Raw genomic sequence first — 15316 nt, forward strand, 5'->3', positions numbered from 1 at the left:
TCCTGGGGCCAGGGTGCGGATGGCCGCTTTCTCCCGCAGCCTGTCCTAGGCCTGTAGCGCTCTCCCACAGGCTCCGCGACCCGCGGCTTCGGAGGTGGTCCCGGGCAGCCGCAGACAGGAGAGCCTGGCTCCCTCGCGTCCAGCGGACGCTGAAGACATTTGTGAGAGTATAAAACGGCGCTGCTCTGCCAGCCAGCTTTTGTTTTGGGAGATAGTGTTCATGAGAGTGGAACCCGGAGTCGGCTTCCTGTGATGTCAGATGGCGCGAACACGTATTTGGATGTTTTCTTGGTTTTATTTTGAGATGGGGTGAGCATCTGTAGGTGTGCTCGGCTCAGATGCAAGGTCTTTCTGAACCTCGGTGATTTTCCACGGCGTCGAAGGGTGCTAAGACCACGAGGCTTGAGGACCGCTGCGGAAATGGGGCGGGCACTGAGGCAGGACGCGGCAGGCATGTGGCTGTGACCGTCCACGCAGAAGAGCAAAACGAGGTTGCCTCTGAGGAGGAGACAGGCTCGCGGGTGTCGGCCCCGAGGGTGCCAGGGGCATGTAGGGTGTGCGATGGGACGGGGCGTCGCGCTCCTGCTTTGCTGGTCTTGTTTTGGGTTATTGCCAACGGGGGCATTTTCTGCCACCCAGCTCCGTGGCGCTGGAATTGGGCACCCAGCCTGCCTCCCGGTGAGCGCTCAGCTGCCGGTCAGAGGGACGAGCTGGCCGGCCCGAGGCTCGCGTGTGCCAGCCTCCCAGTGAGGCCTGGCGTCTCCCCAGAGGGTTTGGTGTTGCCAGCGTGGGCCGGCGCTGGGGAAAGGCGATGGTGGCACGTTCCTGTCTGTAAGCAAACCAGTGATCTGTAGCTTCCATCTTTGTTTTGGGGGAAAATGGGCATTTCCGCATAACTGAGCTGTTCGGCTCGTTCTCAGCCACTGCAGTCCGAGCGCGTGATGGACACTCACGTGACTGACCGTGCTTTTCTTCCCACACCCAGCTGCCCTTGAAGGGCTGTGTTCCGCTTCTGTCATCTACCACTACCCTGGCGGGACTGGGGGCAGGACTGGAGCGCGGAGGTTCCAGGGCAGCTCGCTTCCTGCGGAGGCAGCCAACAGACACCGGCCAGGTAAGCGCTGCTTGGGCCTCCCGCCCAGACTCACTCCGGGTGGTAAGCAGGGGGGCGGGGCTCGCGTATTACGTTTCCCTCTGGGTTACACCTGAGAAGTGTTCAGATAAAACATGATGGTTGAGTCACGAGTCTTGCGTGAGACTTTTCTTCCGCTTTTATTGAACATTGAGCTTATGGAATCTTACTGTTCATGGATGGCAATGATTGGTTGATTTCTGGAACACTTGAATGAAGTTTCTTGGTAGCCTGACCTCAAAGTTCTCTGCTGGGTGTTTTTCTTAATTTTGTGTATTTAGGGAAGCTGGTCCCAGATACTGACTTCAACAGTGAGTTCAGGGCCTGGGCTCTTCCTCACTTTCTGGTTTGATGAGGTTCTCTTAACACTGTGCTCGAGTTCCTTATGTTAGTCAGCACCGGTGAGGAGTAAAATGTCTTTGGAGGAGCAGAGTCATGAGTGCTTGTCCCATGAACTTGACCCTCTGGCCCTTAACGAACGACCTGCAGCCTCGGTCGTGAAGGTAAGAACAAAGATCCCACAGGTCAAGGCTTTAACACAATTGCTAGGCGTGTTTTGATCGATGGGATGTTTGGGCACCTTCCCCCCAGAGAGAAAGCCCCGGGTGGCTAATGCGTGTTGGCTGGGGAAGTGGCCTGAGTACGTGGCCTCCCGAGTTAGCCCTTCTCCCATGGCCGGCAGAGAGTGTAGAAGGCGTTTAGTCGCCGGTTTCCCGGGGCTGTACAGCTGGAACCGGGCGCATCTTTTGTAGGACTGCTTCAGGTGGGTCTGTACTGGTTCTGGAAGATTTATTTCGTCCTTCTTCAGCACGGCGTGCCTCACGATTTCCGTGGTCCCCAGCTGCATGTGGGGAAGGGGGAAGCAGGCTGGGAAGGGGTGAGAGGGATGCGGAGTCTGAGGCCAGGTGCGCCTCCCTCTCCTGTGCTTGGACGCTGACTGGGGTGGGCTGTGGGGGTGCCGGGCCTCCTCTTGGCTGCAGTCTTGCCCGCCCTGCTGTGGGGCCCCACGTCTCCCCCCCACAGGCTTTGCTTCCTCCTGAGAAGACTGGCTCGTGCTCTCTCTGGGAGCCTTTTGTTGGAGGGGGTGGTTTCCCCCGTGATCTGAAGAGTTCTACTGTGTTGAGACTGTTCTACGGATATGATTAGTGAGACTCTGTAGACACTTTTTAGAGAAATGTTTCATTTTTCCCCTTTGCTGCATGTAGGCAAAGAAAAGGTTTAGAGTTTGTTTGAAACGCTGCTTTGTCTGCAGTAGAGAAGTGTCTGTCCTTAGCTCCGCAGAGTGTAAAGGGCTCAGGCTCGCCAACTTTTGGCGACAGCCGATGGCAGTGCGGTGCGGTAAAGCCCAGGCCAGGGCAGACGGCACGCCGGTCCCGCTTCACTTCCCTTCGCGCAGAGAGGGGTCCACGTCTGTCGCCGCGCTCCGTCTCACGAGTTGGTTTATCTTGGACGGTGACTGCAGGCTTGTCTGTCTGTGGCCCCTCATCTTATAGCAGGTGAATGGCATCTGCTGTCTGGTGAGGACCAGGCGGCCTGATGACGTAACGTTCTCCCCGAGTTCCTTCCTCAGCGGCAGAAATGCAGGTGCCACTCACTGTCAGCTTCCCTTGTAGGGTTCCATGAAGGTGTGTGAGACGCACATGTGGAGGGCCTGGACTCGCCCTCCGTGGCCCTGGAACACTGTTAGCGGCCACGGCAGCCAGAGCGTTAGTGTGGATGGTAGGAATTCGCGCGTTTGGATTTCCAGCACGTGTCCTCCCATCGAGTTTCTGTGGTTGCAAAAGAATTCTGTAGTCCCCACACCCCCTTTTGCTTTAGTTCTCCTTTTGTCTGCAATTTCCTTTTTAAAGTTTCTTCATATCCAAAAGTTAGAGGCCACAGATTCTTTTTTTTCTTGGAGACTTGTGTGTGAACCTGTAAGTCTGTATAATAAGTGAGCAAAACTTGGTTTATTAAAAAAAAATCCCCAGTTCATTCTGCAATCAATCTGAAAAGAAATGCTCATTGACTTGTAGATGTTTCTCCTCTGGGGTTACTTCTACTCTTTGGCCTGTCTTAGTTTGTTCATCATTATCAACAAAATAGCTACGGATTATTCCCTACCTGCCTGGCCAGGGGCTGTGCTCAGTGCTGTCCTTGCGTCCTGCCTCCCGGCCGGTGTGCTGTGGCACATATCCGTGTCCGCTCTGTGCATGTGAGGGATCAAGGCTGAAAGAGATGGAAAGAGATGCGTCCCTGGCCCCAAAGAGTCACCGGCTCTTCGGGAAGTACAAGACACTTAGACTGCCTGCAGTCGGAAAACAGCTGTGACTCTACGCGTCCAGGTTGGCGTAGCTCTGGTGGGCGCTGCTAGGGTGCGAGACGCGAGGACTAGGAGCTCGCTTTGCTGCTGAGTGCTGCAAGGACAGACTGTCTGGGCCTCAGGCCCCTGAGAGCGCAGGGGCTGGACTGGATGCCCAGGACCCCTTCCCGCTAAGGTTGGTTTCCATGAGCCTGTGTCTTGTTTAAGGCTCCAGATTAAGTGCAAACACAGCTCCCCTTCCTACAGCAGAGTTTCGTAGTGCTCACTCGGCCGTCGGTGAGGTCCCTGAGCAGCGTCTTTAGCAACCTCACCAACCTTTTCTTAGCGCGGCCGAGTTTGGCCGCCCCTTTCCCAGCAACTCGGAGCGCCGCTCTGTGGCCATAGGTGGCGCTGTTGCACCTTTGAAAAGTCCAGTTTCCCGTTCCTGAGACTTCAACGTTCCTCTAACTGGGTTTTTGTTTAATGCTTTGGAGTAGTACAGAGTCCATTTTGTCTGGGTGCTCCACTTATTCCTTGTTTTTATTCCGTCACCTCAGTGTGAACGTTTCAGCTGCGTGAACAACGGGGAAACTGCTCTTCCTCCGGTGGTAGAGACCCGTCAGCCAGGCTCTCGTAAACGAGGTAGAAACACTCCCTGGACGCGGGAGAACGCGGAGTCCCCGGGTGTTCATCAGTGGGGGGTGATTTGCTTGCAGGGACCAGGACTCGTGTTTTGATCGGGTAGGAGTGTGCGCGCCATACTTGCCGGTGGGAACCCGAGTCCATGCTTTCCGAGTCTTCTCCTCCTCCGAGGAACAAGGATGCTGATGTCCGCTCTGCAGAATTGGGAGGATCAGAGAGAAATCTGTGAAGTGTTTAGCACAGTGGTTATCTCATAAAAGAGCTCGTGAACTTGGGCTGTTTTTCTGCACGAAGCCATCATTTTATAGTCTTCGGGGGATTGCTAAGGTTTGAAATATGAAATGATGGTTTTAGGAAGCAAGATGCAAGTAAGAATGAGGGCACGGTTTGAGGAGAGTCAGCAGTTCCTGTGCTCAGACTTGTGCAGCGGCACCGGAGATGGGCCCAGTATGTGTCGCTCTGAACCCAGAAGTCACAGAAGTTTGGGTTAATTAGCGTCTCTCGGGGCTGCAGGGGCCCACTCATTGCACTCCTGTTTTCCCCACCGGCCAGCTGGGAGACAAGATGGAAGAGGAGGCAAGTGGAGACAATGGACACCTTTAATACTGATAAAGCCCCATTCTCCACGAGCTTTAGGGATGCAGGAGAATGGGTAGTTCGTACCAATCACCCTCACAGTTGTGCCCATCTTACAGATGCGGAAATCGAGGCACAGGCAGGGTAAGCAATCTGACCAGGCTCACAGAGCTAGCAAGTGTCAGAGCAGGGGTCTTGGCTCCCAGAGGCTGGCTTCAGGGTGTCAGTCTGTTTGTAGATCAGCAGGGGCGGCCATCCGTGGGTCAGGGCTTGGCCAGTCTAGAAAGAGTGGCAGAGGGAGAGTTCCATGAGTGTTGACCGTGAGAGTCACCGTGATTGCCACCGTGATCAGCCTTGATCGCTCGTCTACGCAGCAGGTCTGTCCCCGTAACAGAAAGGGAGTCCCAGTTAATTCAGGAAAACCTCTTCCTGTTCAGCTTCTGTCCGTGCTCACCACGTCACCTCCTGCCTGTGATAGGGCCGTTGAGGAGCAAAGTGCTGATTGTTGAACTGTGATATTTTGGTCTGATTGATGATTATGTCTTCTATTGCATTAGTGAGTCCAACCTCCACTTCTCGTATGTGAGTCTCTTAGGAGTTTGGTTAATGTGGAATCAGTCTGTTGGGGCCTGATGATGCTGATAATCCCATCCCTGAGCACCTCGAGGTACTTCCGCCCATGGAGACCTGGCTGGAGGTCACCCTGTCTCTCACCGCATGATTTCTTCAGACAGCACTGTTCCCCCGTCCCCACCCGCATAAGACAAGGGCCCTTCCGACTAGGCCAGATAATAGACAGCGAAGTCTATGGGCTTCTCCTCCCACTCAGAAAACTCTCAGTGCCTAGAAGGGAGCTAACGAAAGGCTTCCAGCAAGTCCACTTAGAGGTTAAAGTCCATTTGGGAAAAGCTGCCCATTTTTATTCGCAGCTGAGCTTTTCCTCTGGTGTTTGGAAAACTGCGCCATGTGGCTTACTGACCGCCGTTAGACTCGATGATGGGGATTTAAAAGGCAGGAGAGGGTGGTTTCTGGCAGTCCATCCACACCAGTGAGAAGCGAGAGTCGGCCGCCTATGTGAGCCACAAGACAAAGATTTTTACATGTTGAACAAGAGAACTTTGAAAGCTCTGCCTTCGGGGTGCCCTTAGTATGGGGCCGAGTTCATCACTGGATGAGCCAAGAGGTCAAATAACCCGTGATGGGGAGAATGACTGAGCAGAGCAGGGAGGAGTCCCAGCCACGCCCCCTATTTCACAGGTATGGCGCCGTGTAAGGTATCTGACCAGGTTTCACACTCATCAAAGTTTCTAGGGTTATCTGGAAACCCCGCATGCCCCAACGGTCCAGGCAGCTGAGTGTCCCCGCAGGGCAGGTCTGTCTGCACAGTCCCGCGGCGTGGAGGTCGGGGCAGAGTGATGGTGGGGCTGGCTCCTCTGACCGCTCTCCCCTCCGCAGCCCTGTGGCCTTAGTCATCGCTGTCTCCCTTGCAGGGCCACTCGGAGAGTCACACGCGCTGGTTGTCAAACATGCTGCTTGGCGTGTGGTTGGTGTTCAGCGGAAAGCACCTGTTTGTTTATTATAATCCTGCCTTCTAGATTACAGTGAGTTCTTATCTGCATTTAAATATAGACATGGCAATACGCAAAGTAGCTCTTAGGACTGTGGCACCCATTCTAGACGTAAAGGATTGAGTAACCGCGCTATCTCAATAAGAATTCCTATCGCTGGGACATACCTTCTTGAATCTTGCTAACATGTTTACAAATGGTCCTAGCTAACGATAAACACAACTCTTGGAACCAGTACTTCTCAGGGTGTGTTTTGCCATCATGGGAAATTGTATTCTGCAGAGGAGGCTAATTGGATCGCAGGGACACTTGGGTGGTCGGGCAGATGATGGAGCTGCTTTTTTTTTTTTGTGCTTCTTGGCCATGGCCACATTTTTTTTTTTTTTTAAGATTTTGTTTATTTATTTGACAGAGAGAGATCACAAGTAGGCAGAGAGGCAGGCAGAGAGAGAGGGGGGGAAGCAGGTTCCCTGCTGAGCAGAGAGCCCGATGCGGGGCTCGATCCCAGGACCCTGAGATCATGACCTGAGCCGAAGGCAGAGGTTTAACCCACTGAGCCACCCAGGTGCCCCAGATGATTGAGCTTCTTGATAAAAACGGAGGGAACTCTTTTGTGTTGTACCCTCTAAGAACTGGGAATCCAGTTCTGGGGATGGTGCCAAGTTCCTTGTGATGACTTTGCCCTCCATTCCAAGCTATGGGCATGTATTTGCACAAATTATTACTCCTTTGTCATTGGGCTTATCTGTGGGAATAAGAAATTCTCCTACTTGATTAAGGAGGTTGGGGGAGTGTGTGCTCGGTGGGGTGGGAGGGTAGGAGGCAAGAGGCCCTCCCCGGTGCAGCGTGTGAGTAATGGCCCCTGTTTTTTCTCTCCTCCTAAAGCAAAACGGCACTAACCGGTGGTACGCTCGTCCTCAGAATTGCTCTCCTCATCGGATAGAAGTGCCTCAGATTTTCCAAGGCGATGTGAATCATGAAATGTGATTAGTAGTTGTCTTTGAAAGTAGTTTTGTTTTCCAAGTAAAAGACCGTAATCTGTTCTTTCTTCCAGGGGCACAGGAAGTTCTCATTGATCCAGGTACATGATCTATGTGCTTAGTTTCTTTTGGTTCTTTTTTTAAGTGCTTGTTTCATGGTGGTGTGAATGAATGGTCAAAATTTCTGGATTGTGATCTTTAGAACATTCTGATTTAAGTAACTTTAAATCAGAACTGTCAAAAACCTGATTATTGTTTGGTCCTTGTCTGATGGGCCACTCTGTTGATTTATGTTGTCTGTCGAACAGGGGAATTCTTCCTCCAGCATGGTTAAGTGAATGATTTGCAATGATTTAAAATTCTTTGAATGCATTGAGCATGCTTGTCCAGTTAATTTCGAATTTATTCGACTCTGCTCTGATTTTGTGGTTTGTGCCCTCTCAATGTGAATTTCAATTCTTGATTGCATCTTTGTATATGTATTCTTAACAGAGAAAGAAATTTTGTGTGTTTTACAGAAGTGGGTTTTCTTTTCTTAATTTCTGTCATTAATATAGCAAAATCTCTTTTACTGCTGTGCCTAATTATTTCATAATGAGCTCTATTATTTTCTGGGTTAATTCGAATCAACGACAAAAGGTAAATGAAAAGAAATGAAAACTTCTTTCTTTTGAAGAACAGAAAGCAGACAGTCGCGTTAATAAATGTTTTGTGACCAGTGCATTTATGTCCATCTCATTGTGTATCTCCATTCTGAAATGAAATAGCTTCAGGTTTGTGGATTCTTGTTTTAACATCTGTGTTGAATCCTTCCTCTAGACTGATGTTTTCTTTCGCTCTTTTTTAATTTAAAAAATCCCCCCCCTTAGTTTATTGGGGCAAAATTGACATACAGTGGTACTAGTTTCCTGTTAGGGTTTATGGAAGGTATAGATATAGAGAAAGGAAAGCAGATGGCTTTGCTTTGTTTCCAGGAGACCTGAGTTGGTGATGAGAAAATAATTTGGGGTTGGGCTGAAGAACCGAATGACACCCCCTCCCCCCAGCTGAAAGAGATGAACAGTTAGATCAATGTTGGCTGCATTGGTATTTGGCCAATAGAAGTTGCTGAGTCCAATCTGGCTAGTTATGCCTGATGGAAAGTACTGAGTTTTACTGTGTTGACCACTACTTGCAGGAGAATTAGATGTTTACACCAAGTAGAAGTGGCTTTTAGCTATTGGAAAACCAGTCATGTATTGAGATAAAAAAAAATACATCTTTTTTTATATCTGAAACTTTTCAAAATAAGGTTGAATGGAGAGGAAACTGAGTTTAGAGTATTGCGGGTAGAAGGGGGAGGCGTCTGCAGGCTTTGTTGTATGGGAATGTGTGGGGATCCTGCTGTAGAGGTTGGAGCTGGCAGGAAAGAACTGGCCAACCAGCATTGGGTGTCTGAGGGCATCTGCAGGCTTCCCAAGTTAGAGAAACATGGACTTGATCTTTGTTCCCGAGGAGAGCAAGTGCAATATCAAGGTTCTTCTCTCCCCCTACCTTCCAGTTCATGACACTTGTGCCTTCTGGCCTCTGCTCATGGGGGCTTTTGTGCCAGGGAAGACTACAGCCTCTTCCTCACTTACTAAGGTCTGACTCTCAGGCATTAGACTTGAGGGCGTTCAGAGCAGGTCTCCCAACACTGTGTCTCTTCGGCATGTGGAATCTTTTGAGCTGAAGGCAGTTGGAACTCCGTGGGATCCAGAGAAACATTCGTCCCTCCCTTAACTACCCAGAAGAATCTCAGTTTGGTGTCTTTCCCAGAATAAGAGTTATTACTGGAGATGAATTTTATTTGAATTACCCAATGAATGGCAGGGTGGATACCTAATTACCAAAATGTACTTTTCCTCTTATTGCCCTGTGAATTGTGCTCCTCCCTTTTAAAACGCCAAGCTTATCCCATTCCTTAGCTCAGGATGCATAGATGCCCTCATTTTACCTGTCTTTGTACCTTCATGTAGGTGAGGTTCCCAAATAAATTAAATTTGATTTTCTGTTAATTTGTCTCAGGTCAGTTTAATTCTTAGACCAATCAGAACAACCTTTGAAGGGTAGAGGAAAATTTTTCCTCTGCAACAGTTTCTTTTCTGCTGTTGAAACCCTGGCAAATGGGTTGGTAGGGAATCACTTCGTAACTGCCAGGAGCAATGTGGTATGATTCTCCTTAGTCTCTAAATCTGAACACTGAACGTTCTCTTCAGGGTTATAAAATTGTTCCATCCCTTAGAAAACCCATCCATATGAGGTTTTGACAGAATTGCATCATTCCATTTTATTTTTAGAAACTTAAATGGATATACTCTTCAAAACGACCTGTTTCAGAATTTTTTTTCTCCCTGCCTGCTTTTCCTACAACTTTTTCAAAGACCAGAAGGGAAAGAGTTTGACAGTCTTTGGGTGCTTGCTCCAAAGTTTGTTTTAAGACCCAGGCTTCTCCGCTAGTCATTTCTGGCAGCGAGGCTTCCGAGACTTGATCAACATTTGAAACAGAATGCTGCATGGCGTCAGAGTGTTTTCTTTCTTGTCACTTCTGAATATGCCCTGTCCATTCAGCAACTGTTTCAAGGGAAATGATTTTTTTTGGCCAATTTCAGTTAATTCAAATCTGCTTTCCCATTTTCACATTGAGGGGATTTTCTTCTGCCTATAATAAAAATAAACAATTTGTGCTCACTGTGTGAAGGCACTGTTCTAAGTGCTTTTTTTTTCTTAAACAGCTAGAATACAATCTGCCCCTTTAAAGTACACAATTGTCTGGTTTTTGCAATATTCCCAGAGTTGTACATACATGACCAGAGCCACTCTTAGGGCATTTATCACCGCAGCAGGAAGTATCATGCCCCTTAGTGTTCACTCCTCACTCAGTCCCAGGCAGTCACTCATCTGTCTCTGTGGATTTGCCTGTTCTAGACATTTCATGGAAATGGAGTCATACAACAATGTGGTCTTTTGTGACTGTTCTCACTTAACACAATGTCTTCAAGGTTTGTCCGTGTTGTAGCATGAATCAATACTTCCTTTCTTTTTACTGCTGGTAATATTGTTCCACATGAATAGACCACTTTTTGTTTTCCCGTTCGCCAGTGGATGGGCATCTGGTCTGTTTCCACTTTATGGCTGTTACCAGTAATGGTGCTGTGAACATTCAACAAACACGTTTCTGTGTGGACGTATGTTTTCAGTTCTCTTACGTTGAAGCCTAGTAAATAGAATTGCTGGGTCATATGGTGACTCAGTGTTTAACTTTTTGAGGAGCTGCCAGATTGTTTTCCAGAGTGGCTGTGCCATTTGATGTTCTCACTGGTGGTGTACGAGACTTCTAGTTTCTCTGCGTGCTTGCCAACACCTATTATTACCCTTTTGAGCACAGTCGCTTCAGTGAATGTGAAGTGATGTATCTCATTGTAGCCGTGTTTCGCCTTTCCCTTCGAGCTAATGACACTGAGCATCTTTTCATTGTGCTTATTGGCCATTTGTTTATTTTCTTAGGAAAAACGTGCGTTCGGATCCTTTACAGGCCATTTTTTACTTGAGTTATTTGTCTTTTTGTTACTGAGTTGTAACAGATCTTTTTTATATTCTGGATACAGGTCCTTCTCTGATACATGATTTTTAAAAATTTCCTCCCGGTCTGTGTGTTGTCTTTTCACTTTCTTCATGGTGACCTTTGAAGCAGAGATGTTTTAAATTTTGTTGAAGTTCAGTTTATCTGTGTTTTCTTTCTTGCTTGTGATTTTAGTGTCATATCTGAGATACAAGGTGTTGTATATAAACTTTCCATATGAACCGATTTAATCCTTACAGAAATTTTAGGAAATAGGTGCTGTTTTTATGCCTCATTTGTAGATGAGGAAATTGAGATGTAGAAATGTTCACCGACCTGCTCAAGGTCACAGCTAGTAAGTGGTGATGTGGGAATTCAGATGCACAAGTTTGTCTCCAGCATCTGTCCTCATAACCACTGTATTCTGTTCCTTTCTGTAGGAATCACTTATTAAAAACTCTTTGGTTATTTGATTTCTTACTATTTTTTTTCTCAATGGGACCTCATCTCTTTCTTTACTGTGCAGAATTCAGTGCAGGTTTATTTAGGTCTAATGTAGGGGGAAACATTGCTGTTAATGAATTTCTGCATTACTCACTTTCCGGTGAGTAACCGGAATCACAGTTCCGGTGATTGTTGCTGAGTGACCCGAGAAAATCAAGCTTCAGGCTCTTCTGTTCATCACACCAAAACTAGAATCATGACTACAGAATATTCAAAGAAACCATTTGGTTGATTTCATTTCGCTAACCAATGAAATAAAAAACTCCAGTTTTGAAATAGATTGTAAGTCTCCCAGAATAGGGTCATTGTCTTCCTTATACCCATTTTGTTTGCTTGTAGTGTCTCAATAGGGCCTTTTGTCCAGCAGATGAGTTAGAACAGGGTGATCATGAATCCTCGTCTGTAGTAACTGAATTTCGAAAACTGTATCTGTTGTTTGTTTCACGAGGGAAAAGATAATTTGGAAATACTTCTCAGATCTATTTTAAAAGCTTGGCACTTTGAGAAGAGTTCCATAAGCCATACATAGCTATTTTCACTAATTTTAGATCCATCCTAGACATCTTATGGTTACATAGCAGAGTGAATTCATTAACTAGACTTGACAAGAGAAGTGTAATATTGATTATTTATCTTAATTAAAATTTTCTGCTTCGGTGAAAGTAATTAGCACTGAGAGTAAACAAAAACAAGCTTGCATTTGCGTGCGACATGGGATAGACTTCCTCTCTAGTTCTATCTGCTTTTTGGGAACATTTTTTAGCTTTTCAGCAGCGTTCTAACTTTAGAATTCTATTTAAAAAATCATCACTTTGTCTAGTGCAGTTTGTGCTGAGTTTAACCTGTCTTAAGCTCAGATTTTCACTGTTTCCTAGGTAAAGATTTTCCTCTCATTATACTGAGTTAGTGTCAGAGTTAAAGGAATTGTGATTTCTAGGCCTTTCCTCTCCATATATTTGAAGTTGGCTATGAAATATGATTTTATTTCATTTCTTGAGTTTCATTATTCAGTTAGATTTTTTGAAAATTAATTTGTTTTAATATGTTGTAAATCTCCCTAAAAACCTCATGTGCTTGTACTTTTAAGTTTTCAATTTATGAGAACTTAAGTTGTTTTGGGGGCTTATTTTCCCCTAAGTATTTGTTCACTTCTTTATAATTAATGAATTTTTTTTGATGAGTGGGTGTGCATGTTTTAAAAAATACCTTATATTTCTTTATTGTGAAAGTCACATTCATTGTGGAGAATTTAGAAAATTAAGACAAGCAAATAAATTGAACAATTAGTGATAATTTCCCCAGAAGCTGTAATACATTTTGAAATTGGAAAGTGTAAATCCTCCAACTTTGTTCTTATTTTTCAAATTAGTCTTGACTATTTTGGATCCCTTGAATTTCCCCATGAATTTTAGGATTCAGCTAGTCACTTTCTGCAATGACTCTAGCTGGGATGTTGACAGAGTTTACGTAGAATCTACGGATCTACCCGGGGAGCATTGCCATTTTAAGACTATTAAATCTTGCGGCCCGTGAACAGGGGGTCTTTCCGTTTATTTAGGTCTTCTTTAATGTTCGTCAACAATGTTTTGAGTTTCCAGACTATCATGTTATGCTTTTTTTGGGGGGATTAAAATTATTCCTAAATTTATTATTCTTTTTAATGCTGTTGTGATTGAAAAGGTTTTCTAAATTTCATTTCAGATTGTTCATTGCAAGTGTATAGAAATAAGATTAATTTTTGTATATTGGTCTTGCATTCTGCAGGCTTGCTGAACTCTTTTATTAGATGTAATACTTGCTAGTGGATTTTTTTTAGGATTTTCTATATACAAGATCATGTCACCTGAAAATAGAGATAGTTTTACATTTTCCTTTTTGGTCTGGATGCCTTTTATTTAATTTTCTAGTCTAATTTTTATGGCTGTAACTTCTAGTACCTTGTTGAATACAAGCAGTGAGAGAGGACATTTTTTTTTTTTTTAAGATTTTGTTTATTTATTTAACAGAGAGAGAGAGATCACAAGTAGGCAGAGGGCCAGGCAGAGAGAGAGGGGAAACAGGATCCCTGCCAAGGAGAGAGCCCAAGGCGGGGCTCGATTCCAGGACCCCGAGATCATGACCCGAGCTGAAGGCAGAGGCTCAACCCACTGAGCCCAAGAGAGGACATTTTTAAATAAAATTAATTTAATTTTTTTGTGTATGTGTTCCAAATTCATTGTTTATGCACCACATCCCCTGCCCCATGCAATAGGTGTCCTCCTTAATACCCCCCCCACCAGGCTCACCCATGCCCTACCCCCTCCCCTCCAAAACCCTCAGTTTGTTTTTCAGAGTCCACAGTCTCTCATCGTTCATCTCCCCCTCCAATTTCCCCCACCTCACTTCTCCTCTCCATCTCCCCATGTCCTCCATGTTATTCCTTATGCTCCACAAGTAATTGAAACCATGTGATAATTGACTCTCTCTGCTTGACTTATTTCACTCAGATTATCTCCTCTAGTCCCATCCATGTTGATACAAAAGCTGGGTATTCATCCTCTCTGATGGAGGCATAATACTCCATTGTATATATGGACCACAGCTTCTTTATCCATCTTGGATAGGGCATCTTGGCTCTTTCCACAGTTTGGTGACCGTGGCCATTGCTTCTCTGAACATTGGGGGTACAGATGGCCCTTCTTTTCACTACATCTGTATCTTTGGGGTAAATACCCAGTAGTGCAATTGCAGGGTCATAGGGTAGCTCTATTTTTAATTTCTTAAGGAATCTATACACTGTTTTCCAAAATGGCTTCACCAGCTTGCATTCCCACCAACAGTGTAATAGGGTTCCCCTTTCTCCACATTGAGAGAGGACATCTTTACCTTATTTCTGATCTTAGGGGGAAAGCATTTAGTTATTTATCATTAAGTATGATATTAACTGTAGATAATCATAGATGCTCTTTATTAAGTTTATTCCCTTTTATTCCTAGTTGAGTATTTTTATCAAGAGAGGACATTATTTTGTCAAATGCTTTTTCTGCATCTTTTGAGGTGATCATGTAGTTTGTGTCCTACAAACTGTATTCAGTTGTGAATACAGTATTCAAACTGTATTATACAAACTGTATTCTACAGATACAGTGTTATTGATTCTTTTTTTTAAAAGATTTTATTTATTTGACAGAGAGAGACACAGCGAGAGAGGGAATACAAGCAGGGGCAGTGGGAGAGAGAGAAGCAGGCTTCCTGCTTGAAGTGGGGCTCGATCCCAGGACCCTGGGATTATGACCTGAGCTGAAAGCAGACGCCTAATGACTGAACCACCCAGGTGCCCCTAATTAATTGATTCTTGTGTATTAAACCAATTTTCAGATGAATGCCACTTGGTCGTGTTGTATAAGCCTCTTACATGTTGCTGGATGTAGCATGCCAGTATTTTTTTGAAGATCTTCACATCTGTATTTATAAGAGGTATTGGTTTATAGTTTTGTTTTGATATCTTCCTGGTTTTGGTATTAGGGCAATATTGGCCTTCTAAGATGATCTGGCCAGTGTTCTTTCCTCTTATATTTTTCTGAAGAATTAGTGAGGAATTGGAGTTACTTCTTTAAACATTTGATAGAATTCACCAGTGAAGCCATCTGTATCTGGGCTTTTTTTTTTTCCCCCCAAGAAACTTTGCCTGTGGATTTAATTTCTTTATTTGTTATGGTCTATTCAGTTTTTATGTTTGTTCTTTAGTTTGTTTTGGTATTTTGTGTCTTTCTAGGAATTTTCAGGTTATGTAATTTATTGGCCTACAGTGGTTTATAGTATTCCCTTATAATTAATTTAAAATTTTTAAAAGATTTTATTTATTTATTTGACAGACAGAGATCACAAGTAGGCAGAGAGGCAGGCGAGGGGTGGGGGAGCAGGCTCGCCGCTGAGCCAGAGAGCCTGATGCGGGGCTCGATCCCAGGACCCTGAGATCATGACCTGAGCTGAAGGCAGAAGCTTTAACCCACTGAGCCACCCAGGCGCCCCTAATTTAATTTTTAATGTTGGTAGTAATGTCCATTCTTTCAG

General features: G+C 45.5%; 1 protein-coding gene across 4 annotated transcripts in view; it reads left to right on the forward strand.

Moving 5' to 3' along the window:
• Positions 1–15316, forward strand: part of TRAPPC9 (trafficking protein particle complex subunit 9) — a 500788-nt gene that overhangs the window by 21975 nt on the left and 463497 nt on the right. For 3 of the 4 annotated variants that reach the window (XM_046001565.1, XM_046001557.1, XM_046001575.1), the window contains 2 exons: positions 986–1114; positions 7254–7280. In XM_046001565.1, coding sequence (XP_045857521.1) covers positions 986–1114; positions 7254–7280 — 156 coding nt within the window. The remainder of the gene's footprint in view (positions 1–985; positions 1115–7253; positions 7281–15316) is intronic. The other variant, XM_046001569.1, reaches the window with a different exon arrangement.

The sequence above is a fragment of the Meles meles genome, chromosome 1, assembly GCF_922984935.1.
Source record: "Meles meles chromosome 1, mMelMel3.1 paternal haplotype, whole genome shotgun sequence".
Classification (NCBI taxonomy): domain Eukaryota; kingdom Metazoa; phylum Chordata; class Mammalia; order Carnivora; family Mustelidae; genus Meles; species Meles meles.